The 20,359-nt window shown below is 42.2% G+C and overlaps 1 protein-coding gene across 1 annotated transcript in view; it reads left to right on the top strand.

The window, feature by feature from the left end:
* Window positions 1-6: 6 nt before the first annotated feature.
* The window catches only part of LOC109961536 (membrane-associated phosphatidylinositol transfer protein 2), a 45,519-nt gene continuing 25,166 nt past the window's right edge, over window positions 7-20,359 (top strand). Inside the window, exons 1-3 of the mRNA XM_020602416.1 lie at window positions 7-410; window positions 15,366-15,572; window positions 19,560-19,774. Coding sequence (XP_020458072.1) covers window positions 15,495-15,572; window positions 19,560-19,774 — 293 coding nt within the window. The 5' untranslated portion in view covers window positions 7-410; window positions 15,366-15,494. The remainder of the gene's footprint in view (window positions 411-15,365; window positions 15,573-19,559; window positions 19,775-20,359) is intronic.

Consider the following 20,359-nt stretch of genomic DNA (forward strand, 5'->3'; position numbering starts at 1 on the left):
AGGCGATAGCTGTTGGGCTGAACTCAGCCGCGGGACGAGCCTGGCTGCCAAACTCCTGCGAGGGTAGCGTGGATATTCAAGGACATTCTAACGTTACCATAGTTAATTTCACATTTCTTTCGATTAAGGAAATCCTGTGTGCGGTTCTCCGGCGCAAAGATGTGGCCAGATTTTGTAAACCAACAGAAACGGAGGTTGATATCATGTAGCTAACACACTCCCGGGCTGATAATGTTTCTCTGCGTGTCGTCTTTACATGTCCTGCCCGCACCCCTTCTTCTGCTGAAGGGCCAAATAAACGTAAAGGAAACCAGCGGCTGACTTTCGATGCGTTCATCTCAATTATGGCATCGCTTCCAGACCTCGCCGAGTCGGCGGCTGCTTTGTGCTGAAGAAAAACCAGATTACTGGTGAGTTAAAAAGTGACCCCGAAACCGGGAGAAAGGCAGGTGAACTTTTGATTTGCTGAGTGTTGGAGTGTGGTGAGTCCAGAGGTGCATCAGGTCCAGGTATTTGCTGAGCATTGCAAGCCATTAAATTGATCATTACCGTGCTGCCCCGTTGCTAGGTAACTAACTGACGGTGGGTTTACTCCAGTTCAGATTTGATCACCCCCCGTCCAGAGATGCAACGTCACGTTTACCAAATCCAGTTTTACACGGTTTTTAATGCCTTGAGCTCTCATAACTCGCTGTTTAATCAGTTTGGACTAACCGTACCTTTCGTATTTGCTCTGTGGAAGTGCAGTGTATTTTTCAGCTTTCATGTCATGGCCCTGTTGCTGTCACACAGACATGATCATGAAAGCTGGTGAATTGCCCCTCTCTCTAGCCTGACTGGAAACGTTTCTGGTGTTATTATGCATGGCCTAGAATAAGATATTAAAATAGGAATTGCTGGAATCACCTGTGGATTTGCCAGACCTGTTCTTGAGTGGTTGGTGCATGCTTTTTCCAGTGGGAGCATTTATTTGATGCCCATACTGATATCACAGCATGTTTGAACCAACCACAGTTTTGCCCTCAGTGAACAGGGAAATAAAAAAGAGGCCAAATCTTAGATGTTGCAGTCAGCTCTTTTTTTTTTGACTTAATTAAAAATGTGCATGGCACAAGCTTGTTTTTGTATCCCCTGGACCAGTTTTTATCTTAACATGACTTGATGAGCTTCAGCATCAATTGTCATCGCACTTGAGTCAGCAGGGCCTGGGTGAGTCATTGGGGCAGTGCTGACTTGGAGGTTGTGGCGTCTGTTGTCCAGAAAACGGCTGTGCTACAGTATGATTGCAATAGCTGCTGCGCTGCCACTCCACTCTGACCCCCTGTTTTATTTCCAACTTGGTAATATGTCTCTGAATTAGGATTGCAATCTGAGAGTCATGTTGAGATGTATCTGTGCTGCTGTTCCGCCTCACAAGAACAAGATCCAGCCTGCACTTGAACTATGCTGGCGGAATCCTGGAGACCATGCTTAGCTTTGTTGTTTGTGGGCCTGGAGAATGTTTTACTAACATGCACACTGGATTTCGTTTCTCTTTGACATGCTAAAACTTGTATCCTGACTCCTGAGTTTTACAGCCTGTGTTTTTGTAGCACAGATTGTTCCCTTTTTTTTTGATCCGAAACACGTTGTTTTTGTTTGTTTTGCAAAGATTACGACACAAAAATTGTCAGTGACGAGCAGTATTTTTTTTCCTATTGCCATTCATTTGTGTCACGAGGAATTACACCATAGCAACACTTTGATTTTGCTGACTGTTCTTCACTCACTGAAGTGCTGCTTTCATGATTAAGGGCAGGCTGCTTGACATGAATGCCTTTGATTACAGCATCAATATAACTGATGACCCAGAATTCATATCTTGCTCTTGTGACTGTGCACCGCCTTCTTTAACCAGTTGTACCTGTTGTAGTAATTATGAGATGCTGTGGAGGTTCCTTTTCTGTAAACACAGCAGCTCCTTAAGACATTTGCCAAACTAGTTTTTTAATGAGGGGGGAATACCTTCCCTCCTGCCAGCAAACACAGTCAGTACACACTGTATTGACTGTGCAGATTTCTGAAATTTCAGATTTCAGTTTCCCTTTTCATTGTTTTTCTTGCGTTAGAACATTATGAATTGTGGGTTATTCCCTCAGGTAAGTTCTGCAGCACTGCGGAAAGATGCGCGCAGAGCTCCGAAACTCTTCAGGATACACTGTGAGTATATTTGTGAGCGCAGACATTGAGACCGGGCAATGCTGTTTTTATAGTGTTGACTCTACATATCTAATAACTCTAATGATGTTGGCAGTCTTTTATTTTTAACTCAAAGGTAAAACAGATTAGAATCTTTTATATCCCTTCATCAGAAAACAGCTCACAGTTTTAGTAACCAAAATCACATAGCACATTTCAATTATTCATTCACTACAAATATTGTGCAAATTATAACTTGGAAAATCAAAATTCTAGTTTTGGGATTATAAATATAATTGCAGCTGTTGTCCTACTGAAGTTTGGCAGAGACAAGATCTGGAGGTGTTTGAGTTTAGTGTTTTGTTTTTTTTTTAATTTCTTTTTAAGAGGATTAATATGTATTTTACATGTTTGTCTGGTTGTAAAAAAGTAGTTTTATTCTTTCTTAAGCAAGGGGACATAATGTAGTGACTTTTAAATCACGTTTTAATGCATCTTAACTTAAAAAATGTAATCTGCAACCCACTTTCAGATACTGTGTAACCTGAGAACGCTTTAACTCTCAGGTGTCTCTCTTGAATGTAAAATGAGGCACAGTGTCGTGTGACTGCAGGAGAAAGAGTGGCGTTGCATACGAATCATTTCGTTGTCTGTACAGTTGTGATTTGTAGATGGGGTGTTTTTTTTTGTTTTGTTTTTTTTTGTGTCCCCAGTTAACCAGAAGTATTTGTTAAATTAAAATAGTTCTGATGCAGTTTTGAATCCAATGCAAAAAAAAAAACAAGTGGAGACACTGCGATTACCTTCTTGTTACACAGGGATAATAATTTCAAACTGCGTTCAGTTACTGCCTAATGATTGCTTATTCATGTTACACAGGTGTCTGTCCCCAAGGCTAAAATTACCCACCACTCCACTGTTGTTATCCCCTGTTGTTATACAGTTAGAGGAGTGACGAACAGCTTCCCGATGGTCAGGAGGGAAATGCTGTGAGAATATGTAAATGTATGCTGTATGTGTGAGTGACTGTGGAGTGGAAAATTACTCGCAGAGAAGCCAGTTGTGTGTCAACATGTGAGCAGCCTTGTTTGAGTATTCATAGCACTGTGTCAAATCTTGGTGAGTTTTTTTTTTTTTAACAGATCTTGTGCGTGCCTACAATCCTCACATTGCTTCTGATTAACTTACTGTCAGTCAGTAATCACGTTGCTGTGGAGAATACCAATCACAAATGAGCACACAGCCATTCAGATATAGCGTCTTAGTTTGGAAAACAAGAGAAGATGCACTTCCTGTCAGTTAAAGTTTGAATGACGTATGGAGCTGCTCACCACATCTTTTGTTCCGTGTCTGTACTTTTTTGAGCTGAATATAAAGATGAGATTGCTGCTGCAGGAAGAGCAGAAAAACCCCAGGTAACAGTGAAATGAGCCACATGAGAGAGTCAACTATAAGGGTGAGGATTCAGCCTAATGTGGCATCAACTGCTGTGACATATTGTACATGTTGCTCTTATCTTAAATACAGTTGCCTGTTTGTGTTGTAATTTGACATTATCGTAGTCATGTTGCTCTATAGCCACTGAATTTGTAAAAGCCTTGTGAACTGTCGGGTAACATCGGTGCTGCTACTGTATGTGTCATCTCTTCATAATGTTTGCTTATTTAAGCAGAGGAGTGGTATAGTCTTGGCTTTTCACATAGACCAGACGGTGGACTATTTTGGAAGCCTGCATGCTGATCTTCTGCAGCTTGTGTCCCACCCACTGTATACACACAGTCACTGTCACTCCCACCCAAAGACAAGGTGGCATTACAGGCTAGCTGATAAGATGCAATGGATAGTGACACAGATGGAGCAGCTGTACAGCTGTTAACCACTGAAGAAGGCTTCCTTTTTATAACACACTCCTCGCTTCCTGATTTATTCTGTTTGTGAAACAGGCAAATTTCTCCAGTTGCGTTAGCCAGTTCCTGTGATTGCTTTGTTAGTGTATTAGAAAAGTCAGTTTAGTCTAACCTGGGTATGCAGATTGTTTAATGAGCTTGTGCAAACTTTAATATTGAAGGTAGTAAAAAGGATTCACACAAGCCCTTCATATTATCTTGGACTGTATAGTCTAAATAATTCTCCCCACAGCTGATAACTCCTGGGTACAAAGACTCATGTCATGTTGCCTTTATTATTTTTTTGACAGTCAGTAGAGACAGTTTTTTTATGGGCACTGGCAGAACTGAAGCTACGAGTGCATTGTCTGTTAAGAGCTTTTAAAGCATTCAGTGAACCACAAAGCAGCTTTATTCAACATCCCTTGGTCTTTGTTTATTCTCTCTCCAAGGACATGGCTGTTTGGTTAGTGCTGGAGCAGGAAGTGGTGCTAGGTAAATGACCCAACAGTGGTTCAAGGTTGTTCGGTCAGATATGTGGATTTCTATTAACTGTTTACTCAGTATGACAGAGTGGTTTTAAGGATGAGCATTAATGGTTTGTCCTGAAATAAACCGATGATTTGAACCAAAAGAAAGGCTGATGTCTTTAAGCTGGCGTTTTCTATTCAGATGAACTCCCTGGTTTGCAAGTGCTCAGCTGAAACATTGCCCTGATCAGTCTGACATCTGCTTTGGAATTGGATAATGGTGATAGATGGTTATCATTTTTCAATTTAACATTTAGAGTGAATATTGAACAGCTTTGGTGGGCAGGTTGGTTTGTGCACCCCTATTTAAAATGATGCAGAAGATTTTTTTGGTGCTCCCCTGAAGGACGTTTAAGCAATTTCAAAGATTTTTATGGGTGTTTTCGCAGTTATTCAGGCACCCACAGGGATTTGAAGCAGTCCTGAAAAACATCTTTTACAGTTTATGATCTTCTCTTAGGGGAGTACAGGGATGCTTTGCCAGCTGGCAGGTTGTCTGAAGGTCTAATTTTTCCTTTAATTCATCTTGAGCGGACAATCAGGCATCATGACAATATTTCATACAAGCCTCTATCCTGTACCTGGTTGCTGGCCAAGCACTAAACAGAACATTGTGTTTTGTTTGCACCCTGAGCTCCACAAACTGTCCTTCTCCCCGAATAACCTGCCCTCCCATCTCGGCTCCCTTGAACAAAGCCAGTAATGCTAATGTTGGTGTTGAGCTGTTGACAGGGACAACAGGGGTACAACCTGTCTCCGTGCATCCGTGATGAGCCAGCTGATGAATGACACATTGCTGCTTATGCTCCTACAGTAGGGTTGTCTGAGAAATAAGATGAACATTTCGTGCAGATCTGTTCTGTATTTACTTTCTTTTGGACACTAGTTTTTCTGGCAATGTGGGTGGACTCCAAAGAGGAGCTGAGGTCTTTTTATAGCGGTCGACTACCTTCCTTCCTGTGTCCTTACTTGAGTTTCATTTGATGGAAGAGGAATGAAGGGTAATGTGCATCCTCTCAGGAAGGGGAGGTGTTGTTTCGTGGTGATTTTCATCATGCCGCGTGTGCGTAAGCTGAAATCGAGGCTCTCTGGAACACGCCCTCTCTACCAGGAAACTTTTTGACTTTTAAGCAAAAGGATGCAACAATATCTGCTTCTGTCCTGAACCCCAGTAGGTGATGTATTACCTAATGTTATCTGCACGGAGTGTAGCCTGCTGTGTATTTGAAATTCTGCTCGCACCACCCAGTCATTGAAGGACGAAGACAGAGCTGGTTAATGGACTGTCTGCTTTTTTCTTCACATAAGATTGTGAAAGATTGTGAAGCTGTCGCTGATCATTAAAGTCTATATCACTTTTTTTCTAAATCACTTCAATTTTTAAGTTGCATTCATCATGTATTTTGTGCCAGTATGGACTACATATGCAATTTAATGCCTGTTTGTGTTTTGTTCGACCCCACTGCCAACCCTTGCGGCGCTCTCTGATTCACACGGCTCATGTAAAATGTAACTGACAGTCCTGCTTGTGGTCATTTTAACCACACTCCTTTTTCTTTTCTATTGTTCTCAGCCACCTGACTTCTCTGAGGATAGAAATAGATTCCTTCAGACCCTAACCCCTGCCCTCTGCTCCCTTACCTCTTTCCCCTTCTCACTTCCTGGTGCACAGGCTTTTATTGGGAAGTCTGTGTTGTTCCCATTTATTGCTTCCAGGCAAAGCTGTGTGAGACATGTCAGACTCCTTTATGGCATAAGACTAAAGAGAGTTTCTGGTTTTTCCAGGCTCTGGCCCTGATAAGGAGATCCTGAGGTGATAAAGCCTGGTTTTCCACAGAGCTGGAAACCTGACCTCACAACACACTCAATTGTTGGCCAAAGTCTCAGGACCATGAGCATCTTTGAAAATGGCCTTTTATGGTCAGCATGAGAGACAGCTTCTGTCTATGGTCACTGGGTAGAACACTTGGAAAGCCTTCATTATTTGTACCGCACAAGAGGATTTGAGGTATTTCAACGAAGGGCAGCAGACGGCCTCAGCTTTCCATGAACAGCTTTCTTATCACTGGCGGTTAATTTGGCTTGATGCATGGTGTCCTCTAAATGAATACAGGCACACTCACTGAACTGATGGCTTAGTGACTCAATTTTCTTTATCCCAGAAACTAAAGGCGTACATAGTGTAAAAGCCATAGCAGAGACATGGAGATAGCTTCTCCATTCCTTTTATGAAAAAATTGTTCTGGGACTTTCACAGGGATCTTATTGAAAGTACCCTGGATTGTATCATTTAAAAATAACTGAAAAAATGCATAAGAAATACAGAACTTGGACATCTCTTTCACTTCTAGTTTCTCACGGATCCTCTAACATACTGCTGCGCTTTCAGATCACTTTCTGTTTCAGCTACGAGAGCATGAGAAATTGGGGCAGGAAGATTCAATAAAATGAATATCGCTCTACTCCTCTGTTTCTGCGCATTCTTCTACATCACTGTTGAATTGCTTAGGACACAGGGCGTTTTATAGTTCTCTAAGCGATGCAGGTAGTAGGAGCTTCATTTTGATGGTATTTTAAGCCAAAGTACAGTAGTTAACGTACTGTTAAACTGACCAGCTTAGGTGAAGCCCACATTGTATAACTAGGCTAATGTGAATCAAAACCTATAGAGTGTTATAAGAGTTCAGTGGGAATGAGCCACCATGGGGAAGAACTGACAGAAGTGTAAGGGGAGACAGGAGAATCAGCCTCAGTGGCGTCTCGTCACTCTGACTTCATCTTGGCAACCAATAAGGAAAGGGCCCTCTGTGTCTCTATGGTAACCCCTGTTCATGAAATGATGGAGATAAAGGGGCAGGAAAGGGAATACATTTTGGCCTCAAGCAAAACACTGGCTTTAACAACTTTTGTAGATTATAATCTCATTCTTTTTTGACATAGTTATTGGAAAACAGTTGCATGGCCAGTTGTGAGCATGTTATTGAAGTTTTTAAATGTGGGAAACTAAATATAGACTTTGATGGGGAAAACGGGTTCTGTTATCATTTACCTTTAGATTTGATATGTTTCTTCCAGTGACCACCAAACTGCCACTGTTTTCTCAAATGTGAACTGACACATACCTTAAACTACAGACATTTGACACTTCAGATGTTTGCTTACCTTTCTCTTTCTGTAAGGCCATTTGCTGTCAGAGCTTATAAATATAACATTTATCTAGGCTCTTTCAGTTTCCACATGCTAGAAAAGTGGCCTGCTAACAACTAGACTTGTGCTCAGTTTTACATCTAATTGTTTAAAGCTTTCATCTCATGTACTTAAATGCCTTTTAAATGATTACAAGTGAGTTGGTTGTAAAATCACACACTGAATATCAGATGTGTGTGACCTCGCCTGGCTTCTCCTTTAGACTGATAAATGCACTATGTACTCATAGGTCTCAGCTGTATCACTGTAGTATTTCATATAGTCAAAGCCACTTAACAGTGTTGTAGGAGATTATTAGTGGCAGTGGTACTGGAAAGGCATTAGATGTTATTACCCTGAGCCTTTCTGCCAATTTTGTGCTGTCAGTGGTGAGCAAGTATAATCAGCATTAGGGCCATATTAATGAGAAGGCTTTGATTTGTGTTTGCATTTTGTTGCTACTAAACATCAATAGAGGGGCTGATGGAGATGTTTGAGAGAGATTGTGTAAACGTGCTAAAGTGTTTATTGTCTTGTGTTTTGGAGGCTACATGAATTGGCTAATGGGGTGGACAAAATGTTACAGTGATGCTTTCCTTTTCTGTTTCTGTATGAGTTATGTAAGTGTGCTCTCTGCGCAGTTGATTCGGGCTATCTGAGCACTTGGAGGGACTGACAGAGAGGGCAGATCCTCATTTAACCTTGGCACGTACCTTATTAATCCAAATGTAATTTGCATATAAGGTCATCTAATTTTGGATGTCAGAGTCAAGTGTGGCATTGATTAGAGAGTTCGTTTGTAACAGGCCTGTTTTGGAAAGCAGTGGGCTGCTTAGCACCGCTGAGGCATAAGAAAACAGTGGCTCTACTGATTTAAGCAGCTTAAAGTTTTCGGTAGGCACTGAGTGCCAGATTTATTTTTGTTGAATTTTAATTATGTGCTGTGGGGGCATCTAATGTAAAACTTTTATTTTCCACTTGTTCAGAGCTTGACGTGACATTCACCGTCTGCCTTGGAGTGAGTTTGTGCTTGTCATGAAGTTTTATAGAGCTTTTTCTTTTCATGAAACTCACCATCCAGTCATTTTAGGCCTTTTGTCATTGCAACAGCTGTGTTTCAGGTATGGCTTCCTTTTAAAACCATGTTTTACTCTGTGACATTTTAATTATTTGTCATGTGCTTTAGATTTATGGTTTTCTTGTCAGGAGGAGGAGGTGTTGGGTGAAAGCGCACCAAAATCCAGGTGCTACTCATGGTAAATGAAAGTGAAGATGACCCCACACTAAGCTTGAGTAATTTTATAATATGTGCAGCATCATTTATCTTTTTGCCATTAATGTGAAAAATGTATTCCCTAGTCCATATGCAGATTAAAAGTCATAGTTACTGCGTGATTAACAGTTTGTATGTCTGGTTATTTATCCTTCTGCTCTGCAGCAATTTTTCTCTGCAAAGTTCTGCTTCCCTCACGAAATCCCAATCTCCACCGTGTGTGTGGGTCTTGTTCGTTCCCTGGCTGCGTGAACAAGGATAATTTTTAGAAGCAGTTCTTACTTGCAGGGCTACTGTAGGAGGACGAGGACATGGAGAAGGAGGAGGAACACGTTGGAGGAGGTGCTCACAGGGTGTCAAGTATTTTTAGCTTTCCCCTTGTACTGCAATAAAGAATAAAGAACCAGGGCAGGTTGTGCATCCCACCTCCTTTGACTGTGAAGGAGCATGGTCCTGAAAGACAAGAAGAGTGATGGCCTTGTTCAGCAGCACATCATGGGAGCTTATTTTATTTACAGCATGTTGCACAGGGCAATGCACTGTTATTTATTATTATTTACAGTTTTTATATGCTGCATTTTAAATGTCAGCACATGGCACTGCTAATGACACTCATGTTGTGGCGTTTGTCGTGCACTCATCTTTGATAGTAACATTTTTGATGTTAGGTCATCACGTTATGTTGCATACCTTTGTTTTATTAGCTCAGCTTAATGTGAGTCTGTGATGTAGACTACTGGATCATTCAAATTGCTGCTCCTCCTTTCTTTGACTTTCATGTATTGTGGTATAGCATCCAAATTATCCTGATCGCATGTTAAATATGGCAGTGAGATAAATGTTTACTCACCTTTTCAGTGCCCTACTGAAGTCAAACAGCTTCCACCCACACTAGAAATACTCTAGTCACGGTCTAACTGAGCATTTAAAAGGGCTAGAGGTTTAAAAACCTTGTATCAAGGGTGAAATGTTTCCTTCATACCCTGCACATTCACAAATGTAGTACAGATAAAAGTCTAAGCTCTCCAGTTTTTAATTTCACATCTTAAAACAGAAAAATGTATAGGTGAGGATGAGGGTGCTCAGTCTGGAAGGAAGAATGCATATCCCACTCTTCATTAAGCGCTAAGAGCAGCTGCTTTTGTAGGGTGTAAATCATTTTTTGTTCAGTAATATGGGCCAGATGGTTTATATTTATCTCAGTTAGATCCCTGATTAATGATGCTTCAACATTTACCCTTATTAGATTCTCCTTGGGACTAAGAAGTTTAATCTTTGTATAGTGTGCTTGTTTGAAAATATGCTTCATGGCCTCTTTGTTGCAGGTGGATGGTAAACCTCTTTGCTCTGGCCACACAGCACAGACAGTCTGGCATGAACAGCTTTGTCTTTTAAGCCTTTCGAAATTTTAACTGTATTGGTGGATAAACAACTCAATCGAGGATTCTTGTCAAAGGCTGAGGCTGTGTTTTGCAGCCGTTGTCACAGCTGAAGTTATTTCTGCAATGTCAAGTCAAAGCTGCATGAAACTGATCTATTATCCTTTCGGCAACCCAGAGGCTAACATTTTCCACTTGTATTTTAAAGCAGTCTTGCCTCTGGTCAGCTATGAGGGGACTCGTGCAACCCCACAAAGGCTCCACTGGGGTTCACCACCTCATCTGTTCTACTGTCTCAGAGTGGTGCTCTCTAACAGGGCTAAATTTAATGGAGCACCACCATTGTGGCCTATGAGAAAAGGTCTCCTATGACTCAGCATCTCCATCCCAGTAGTTTGCTCTGTGTCAACAACAAGGCCCAGCTGTTGCTCTCTGTCCTGTGGTCAATCTGTCTGCTGCCTGTATAGCTTTCCGTTCTAAGATATTTCTTGCACGATCAGACAGAGATAGTAATGCCACTTTCCGTTATCATGGCACAGAAAAGCCTGAGTTGGTGAGGAAAATGGATTCTAGAGGGAAAGGAAGAAATAATATTTAGGTAAGAGTGATCACTGCAGGCCCAGACAGAATTCAGACAACACCTCGGCAGATTTTCCATAGGTTTTGAAGAGAAAGTAGAAACTCAGAACGTAAGCATGTGTTTGCCCCCACCTGCATGTGCGCAACAGTTGTGATGTTGTGAATGTCTTTTGTCATTTTCAGTCATTATCCAAGCCAAGGATCCTACACTGACATCTGCTTCACACCTTGACTGGCTAGTTGCACATCTCTGTCTAGCGCTTCTTTTTCATTCCTTATAACAACAATCTGTGACACTTCTCCTGTCACCTTCTAGAGCTGTTCCCCTCAGTAGTCTGTGAACAAACCAGGTTCATGTCTATTAGCAAAGATATCCTCTCCAAGATTCCCCCACCTTTGTTTTTACAAGGCGGTCGGTCAGTAGCCTACTTGTATTTCAGTCGTCATGTGTCCTTAAATTTTATGCTGGTGGAATGTTTAACAAATTCTCAAATTCAAAAGTTAATATAAAGTGATTTCTTTCACCCTGCTTAAGATTATTTTAGTTGCTTTAATGCATTTTTGTGCTTTTGTTTTAAACTTTTTTTTTTACCATTCAAGGAAAAAAAGAAAAAAAAATCATTCTGCAGAACTCCGCAGAACTCCATCCTGAATAACTACAGAAAACTTAAAAAAAAAAAAAAAAAAAAAAAAAAATGGCCGCAGATTCTGTTTGGCCTGTCAGCCTAACACAGATAATCCAGTCCTTGTTTTGTGAAGTAAGCAGGGTTTGTCTGTGTAGGTCAGCCACTTATCACTGTTGAGAAGTGAGCCGATGTGCACATCTTTGAGGGCTTGTTTGTTGCCAGGCCTTTGTTCAGCATCTCTTTATTACACCTTCTAAGAGGGTCACAGTCCAGCCACAGCTGGCCACATGTTTATGACAGGTTAAGAAAGCAGTAGTGGGCAGTCCTACAAAACACAGTTCCGGTATCTTGTAACTGTTTGCTTCCGTTTTGTTGAAACAGGAGCTGGAAGACTGCACGCAGCTGTGGGGAGCACTGTGCAGCGCTGTGTGCTGCTGTTGCGTCACTGCCTACCCGGGGGCCAGACACTGCATTTTTAGAAGGGAATAAGCATATTCTCTGAACAAACAACGTCAAGCGCCCTGCTTGCGTATGCTAGGATTATTGTGACCATTCTATTTTTACACTCTGTGTGAGTGGTTTTTCTGGGTCAAGCATGGTGCCGGTACTCTCTAGAGGCTGCTGGTGGAGTATATACTGCAGGCCCTATGCTGTGCACAGCTTCTGCATCATTTACAAAAGAGAGAGTCAGACAGAAACATGTTTAAACCATCAGGGAGTTGAGGTATTTTACGACAGGTCTCGTGTCTGCCGTACTGTTGTAAAGGAGACATAATTATTGTTTCTGTGGGGCAGTCACACACTCAGAAGCAAAAACTGTAGACCTGATTAATCTGTAGTATATTATTAAAGGAAAAGCTATTGCATACTAAATCCAAGCCAAATAAATTTGCTATGTTATAGCAAGTATCTACATCACAAACAGACACTATTAATAAACAGACAAAATGTATAACAAACATCTTGTGGGTGCCATTTTGGCAGATATTGGAACAGTATTATTCTGCTAAATTTTCATATGTTACTGAAAGCAATGTTGAATCCAAATACAGAAAATGCTTTATTTCATCAGAAGCAATGGATTGTTGGGCGAGAAGGCTCAAACTAAATGGAACATAGAATCTCTGCATACGTGTGTAAAAGGGAAGATTTCTTTTTTGGTTTTTGCCTCTTTTAAATATTCTGTTCTCAGTAGTCACTCACTTAAAGGTAACATATTATGCAAAACATCTGAACTGCCATCTTCAGGCTCTCCACAGATGTTCTCCGGAGGTTAAGTCTGGATTTTGGCTGGGCCGTTCAGTCAGAGACTTGTCTCGAAGCCACTCCCGCACTGTCTTTGCTATGTGCTTCAGATCATTGCTGTGCTGAAAGGTGAACTGTGGTCCTAGTCTCAAGTCATAACAGGTGACACTGGGTGAGAGGTGGGGTACCTCCTCGACAGGTTGCTAGTCAATCACAGGGCTGACACATAGAGACAGACAACCATTTGCACTCACATTCACACCGATGGACAACTCAAAATTAACCTGCATGCTTTTGGGCTGCAGGAGGCATGAGAGGAACATGCAGTCAGGCGGTAGGTTTGAACCCAGAACCTTCTATATGTGAGGCAACAACTCTAACCACTGCATCGCTATGCCCCCCTCTAACACATAGCAAAACTGTCATAATCCTACTTGACAGATGGACACATAGTTCACATGCATCAGCAACACTACAAATCTGTGTACAGCATCAGCTCCTAATGCGTCCTGCTGGTCAGAGCAGTGCTATGACTGTATGGCCTCCCTCTGTTGTGCTGCCTGTAGCTTTTAATCTCTCCCTTTCTTGTGTCACCTTGTGCCACTGCCTCGTTTGGGGTTGCCAGTCAGTGGCAACTGGCTAGGGACAGATTCACACGATTTCCAGCAGACAGAAAGACTAAAGACTTTCCAAATGAGTGCAGCTGTCACATCAAAGTTCACTGGACAAGAGAAAATTCTCAGAAGTTTGTTGCAATGTCAGTTACAGCCCATACCCAAACCGTTGCCACATTGTTAAGCCATGCTTCAAGTAGATTGTGAAGCTGTTTATCATCACTGTCAGCAAGGGTGAGCCCTGACCTTCACCTCTAAAACTTGGTTCTAACATCTAGAGGCTGTCTCTTGGGCTCCTGAGCTGCAGGCTTTTCTTTGGGCCTCTTCAACTAGCCTAGTTTAGTCCCATCATTTCCCAGTAGTCCAGTTATTTTCAGTAAAACATGGTGTTCTGCTCTGATTTTGTCTGTGCAATACAAAGATATTTGAAAAAAGTATAAAAGGCAGTGTTAACCAAGTCAACTCCCAGTCTGTGAGTAAGCAGCCGGTCCATGTTAAGAAATTAGACTGCATCTGTTGTGCACTAACTAGGTGGAAGAACAGAACCCTTAGTTACACCTCACCAAAGCTAGTCTTTGTTCACTGGATAAGTGATGAAATGGGAATATTTAGTGTGATTAGACAGAATGGCCAGGTGCCAGATCAAGTTGCTGCTATAGGGCAGACACAAGTTATTGTAGGAGGATGAGGGTTATGCAATGTTGTGTTGTCACATTTGCACAGCCAAATGCAGGCAGTGCCATGATGGTGGTGTTGTCTGCCCTCACACATACAGTACAGTACAGTACAGTACGATCTCCTCATCACTGTGACTTAGATCTGCTCCACTGTGCCTCCACCAGATGGAACTATCCCTTTGTTAAATAGACATTTAAATATGCATTGCTTGAATGATTAATATGTTTTGACCTTTTTACAGATGAATTTGTTCAGCTAGTGGATATCTCCATTTCCTTTTTGACTCCTCTTCAGTTGTCATCTGTGTCACCTTAACTGAAACCTGTGATATTTAATTTAGATAAACTCCTGCTACAGTGCTGTGCATGCATGATCTTGTTTTGTATTTCCCTGACTTTGGAGAACTGGTCCTCCCTTAATGGTCAAAGCAGATTTCTGCAACTCATGCCACCCACATGCTGTGTGTGTACAGCCCACAGCTAGCTCTGTCTGCTCAGCGGTTTAAAAACAAAACATCGATCATTAACAGGGGGCTCTTATGTTATGTAATGCTCCCCATTCATATGTAATCCTTATGCTGAGCGACCCCACCCCCCACCCCTGTCATGGTAGTGAAGAGCTGGGAGAGACAGGGTGGCTGTTGGGACCGTTGTCAAGACACGAGTGTTCTTGGTAGACCCTGGCCACCTGCCACACACACACACACACACACACACACACACACAGGTCTCATTTATTCACACGCTGGCACACTGAGTGATGGTCTGTGTACAAGAAGAGAAGTTTTTTAAGAAGTGTCTTACTTAGGTCTGAAGTGCTGGATGGAGACACAACACTGTCCTCAGTGCCAAATCTTGGACCAAAGATTCACTGACTACACTGAGTATATGTCCTGAATGACATTCTCTCCTCTGCATGTGAGCCACTAGAACAAATGTTTGTGCTCAGTTACATATGGTAGAATCTTAGACCTTCTTACTTTTTACTCATGATGACTGTTTTTATTGCTGGTTTCTGCTGCAGTGATGATCTGTTTGAAGTACCTTGAAGTATTTTTGGTTGACCATCAGGCTTAACAGCATTTTCTGCCTATAACAAACATCACAGGTTGCATGCTTGTAGGCATTTTACTTTTATGCACCAGGTATTAGCTTATGTACCTCATGCTTTCATATTCTTCTTCTCTCACAGGAACCATCAATGTGGACTTCAGCTGGCAATTTGACACGTCACATATAGGAGCCCGCGGGAGTCTCTCCTGTCCCCTCTCCCCCTCCCTTCTTCTCCCTCATCCCCCTTTTCCCCTTCTCAAGATTCATCATGCTTATCAAGGAGTATCGCATCCCCATGCCCATGAGTGTGGAGGAGTACCGCATCGCCCAGCTCTATATGATCCAGGTGAGGTCACAACGCCGTATTCCCCACCAAATTCATACCCACACACACTCTGCAGAAAACAGCCAAATGAAGCGGAAACCAGGGACGAAAACCAAAAAATAGACAATTTAACACAGGGGATCTTTCAAGAGTGCGATCGTAGTGTGCCCGATTATGAAATAACTGGGTGCGCAGTGTCTAACATTGGTGGAGTAACAGAACAAAGAGACCTTGTGATAGATTATCCAATTCAAACTCTGAAGCTGGTTGTTTCCACCCATCATAGGCTGTGTGTTTCTTGAGGAGGAGGATGGGGGGCACCTGCCCTCACTGCCAACTTGGTGCTCCTACACCCACACTGCCAGGATGGACATGGACATACTGCTTTGTCTGTGTCAGATAGTTTGATTTTTCTAATCAGGCTGTTAGCTGGAGACTGATCTGTGTAAGAGCTTCAGGGTTTACAGCTCCAAGTGGGAAAGGCTTATTCATACAGCATTAGTTATCCTGTGTAGCAATATATTATCACTTTGCATGATGTGTAGATGAATGAAGATTTATTTATTCTAGTTGCCATGTGCACAGGAGAGGTGTGGAGAGCATTCACAGTGGCTCAGACTGTGATAAAAATTCTGCATTATTAAGGAGTCACATGGAGCTAGTGGGCATATTGATGATGTTCTATCATGGGACCAGCACGAAACTGGAAGAAAACAAACATCCAATGGTGAAGAAAAAGGGTCATTTACAATGACCAATGATCTATCCACCAAATATCTGACTGGACATGCAACGAGATTCAGGAACTTCAGTCATTAAGTGCTGGCACCAGAATCATCAGACAGATTTAAGGAACATCAAGAGACTGTCGTTTATGACCAAATTACAAACTGGCTATGTGACCACACCATGTCCTGTCTCCTGTGGGCTCTACCCAGGTGTTGCCCCCCCCCCCAGACATAGTCTGGAGTTCATGTGTGAAAACGGCTTCATTTGGCAGGTTATTAGGTACACCTAGATAAAACTGTTGTGCCTAAAAACAGCCCTGCAATAAGTCCCCTCCTCCTGATAACAGGAGCTTTAACCCCCAGGAAGCTGCTCTATCAGGGAAGTTAAAAATTCAGACCTTGTGTAAGGAAACCCCACCATGCCTTCAACCTGTTGACCTTCCCACAGAGAAGCCTGTCATGCATCTGTTAATTTTACACCTGAATTAATCAGTGTTTATGTTGTCAAATGGGTCTAAAATTAATATCCACCCACCTGTGTAACAATACTACAACACAAGCTACAGCTGCATCTGTATTACCTCAAAGGACTGCTCCTATTTTATGCTGTCAAAATAGGTTTGAAAGTATTTTTGAGGTTGTGTGAATACTAACTTGAAAATCTGGTTGTGGTGACACTGCATCATAGTAAAGGAATAACTTTGTATTGTGTGCACAGATGGAACTCATTTTTCATGATGGCAACAAAGTCCATAAATAGCACATTGTTCTCTAAAAGAACATTATGGTTCACAGCCCTGTGTTTTGTTCTGATGTTCTTTACACCCTTCTCCTGGTGTAGCAGACAGACAGTTTAGCTGTGATTAGGTTAGGGACAATGGTTAAGAACATGACTCAGAAGGCAGCAGTTCTACAGACCTGCCCATTTCTTTGACACCTGTTTATGTGTAGAGTATGAAACACATAAACAACAGTATTTCTTTTGACCTGCTTTGGTCCCAGATCACTTGCATGCCCTGTGCTAGATTTTGTCAGGCAGGGCACTGTGAAAGGACACGACACACCTGTGCAAGCAGGTTTCCACAAAGCCTCAATATATAAATATGAAAGTGGTTTATATTTGCATGCTCAAGCATGTAACCAAATCATAGGAAAAGGAATTCATCCATTAGTGACCCATAGTTACCTTTCCCCCTGACCTCACCCTCTCTGTACAGCTTCACTGCTTGAAGCTTTGGTCGCTATGGTAACCATGACATCAGCAGCATGCCAGTGGTCAGGTTTTGTTCAAGAGAGTGAGTGAATGAAAAGAGGAAATGGAGGATAAAAAGAGAGGTTGCAAAGGAGGGTGGGGAAGAAATGAGAGAGGGGGTGGAAGGAAAAGAGAGACAGAGCTCTGTTCTGAGCAGACAGGAAACAAGGATTTTGCTCTTGTCTGTGGATACCCTTGCCTCATTGCTGTATGTTACCAGGGCAACTGCAGCATGCAAGCCTGCCTGGCTGCAATGTATCCCCGGTGTAAGGCTCACAGATGAAGTCAGGGCTGTAGGACAGCCTGGTCATATCAACACCTCAGCGGGCAACGCCCCACCCCATCTCCTCCCTCACTTTGCCCTGACAGCACTGCCTTCTTATTTGATAGCTAATTGTAACTTTATTATTGCCACATAGGGATTTGGAGTAATGCATGAAGCAACTGTGGAATGTGTGAGAAATTAAATATGAGGGGGTCTCACTGTGTCTCATTCATTCACATCCATCATGTTTTGCCTTAGCAACTGTATCTGTGGAACGAAGTGAAAAGGAGCACCTCAAACAGGAAACATGCCTCACTAGCTCGATGGCAGGAAAAAACCCGGATATGACTCCATCCTGTCAGAGCTGTAGGCTTTCATGGTGATAGCCTTTATTTTGTGAGGGGCGGATGGTTGTTTAGAAAGAGGTGGGTGAGAGAGTGTGCGTTGTGTGGCAAGGGTTTTAGGGCAAGACTCACAACACAATGTCCACTTTGTCTTGTACTTTGTACTGAGCCAAAAGGGATTTTACAGTAGAATGGAGTAGATGATGTGTTTTGAAATCTTTCCCCTGGTGGACTGGAGAGAATTGCTGCCAGGGGGAGAAGAAGAGCCACTGCTTGTGACAGGCTGCAGTCACCTGTCAGCAGCCTAATTAAAGAGACAGTCAGCACAAAACATAGTGACACTTTTTCCCTTCTTACCTGGACTGTTGTCTTTACATCCAGACATCATTTGCTAACATTTGGAGCTGTCGGCTGTATACAGAAGAAAAAACAAATTACATTTGGAGAACTCAACAGTAAGTTTTCTTTTTAAATGTAATGATGGTGGTACATACTGCACTGACTGGGATACTGTAAATTGTGTAAGAGCTTGTGTATGCACACAGTACACACTATAAACCTGATGTTTACATCAACCACAGTATGTTCTGTTGTTGAGTTCCCATCTTGTGTATGGCAAGTATGATGGTGCTGTGGTGTCTGTGCTGTGTCTGGGCTGTTGAGAGCAGAGCGGGTGACTAATGAATGACCTGTCAGAGGTAATGAGGTCCGGAGCACTGGATGCCTCATGGCTTCCTGCTTCCTACTGGTTTAATGGCTTGCCTACTCCGCCTCTCGCCACCGGACTGATGGAGAAATGTGTTTTCCTATTTCCCAGTGTTCCACTCAATACTACGTTAAACGTACTTTGAACTGTTTGTGGCAAGACTGGGCAGTGAAATGGGAAAGATGATGTATCAGTAATCTTTAACATTTATGGTTGTTGCTCCTTGCTCTCTGTGTTGTATATGTCATCAGCACTTGGACTATGCTCTGCTGTTTAGAATTCCCTTTTGACTGATTTGAAAAATGTCTTTGAAGCCTACCTAGCTGTTTCTTTGCTCAGCTGCATCTGCAGGCTCCACCCAGTGTCTCTTCCTCTGTGCACCTGGAATGTAAATATTGGAAAGGTGTGGCTCCATGAACTGGATTTTGGGCTTCCTGATTTGCAATTCAGGGCTGACAGCGCTTTCAGGAAACAATTAATTTTGGTGTGTGTGAGTTGTTTTTGTGTCGCAGTCTACTGACTGTAACAACTCAGCCTGATAAACTCCTCAGGATCTTGTCTGTAACAGGCATCATGTCCGTTCATTTGTTTCAGTTATTTCTGAAACATATGTTTCAGATTGAGGGAACATTTGTATTAATATATTTAATTGTAACACAATGTTGCCAGCACTTTGCCAGCTCATTTCAACTTAAATTTTATTTGTCTTTCAGAAAAAGAGCAGAGAAGAGAGCTGCGGTGAAGGCAGTGGTGTGGAGATTCTAGAGAATAAACCCTACACAGATGGACCAGGTGGGACAGGCCAGTACACCCACAAGGTCTACCACATTGGCATGCATATTCCCAGCTGGTTTCGCTCCATCTTGCCCAAAGCAGCACTGAGAGTTGAAGAGGAGTCCTGGAACGCCTACCCTTACACCCGCACCAGGTGAGCTTTGCTCCTGTGCTGAGACCACCTCCACTGCCTTTCAAAGCAGGTATGAGAGTGCAGTAAACTTTATATTTGTTATTAAAATTGTGTTTGTGTGTGTCTGGCCTGTGCAGCTGGTAGATCTACACACATTTAAGAACAAAAATTCAGCCCTCACCTCTTTAGAAGATGGATAATAATTAAAACCCTGGTTAAATTCGGTGTGAAGGACTTTTGCTAACTCTGAGAGATGAGACAGTCCAAGTAACTTCAAAACAGTGCTGATTTATTTGTTGGATATTTTTAGTCATATAAATATTGGATAGATACTTTATGTATTAGAAATGTTAGTGGAGAGAGTATGTCTAGTTAGACTGTTAAATGCTTAGGCCTGCTTATGAGTTTCTACAGGGTACATCTGGTCAAGGATAACTAGAGAGAAGAGTTGATGACTGTCAGCAGACAGGGTGTTTAATATTATTATTACGACGTGTATAACTGTAGCCTTAGCCATAATATGTTCTTATGTTTAAGTCACGACATGTTACTAGAGGTCGTGAGAATGTTTTTAGCTACACACCACTTAATCAACAGACACACACA

Source organism: Monopterus albus, unplaced genomic scaffold, assembly GCF_001952655.1.
Source record: "Monopterus albus unplaced genomic scaffold, M_albus_1.0 scaffold56.1, whole genome shotgun sequence".
NCBI lineage: Eukaryota > Metazoa > Chordata > Actinopteri > Synbranchiformes > Synbranchidae > Monopterus > Monopterus albus.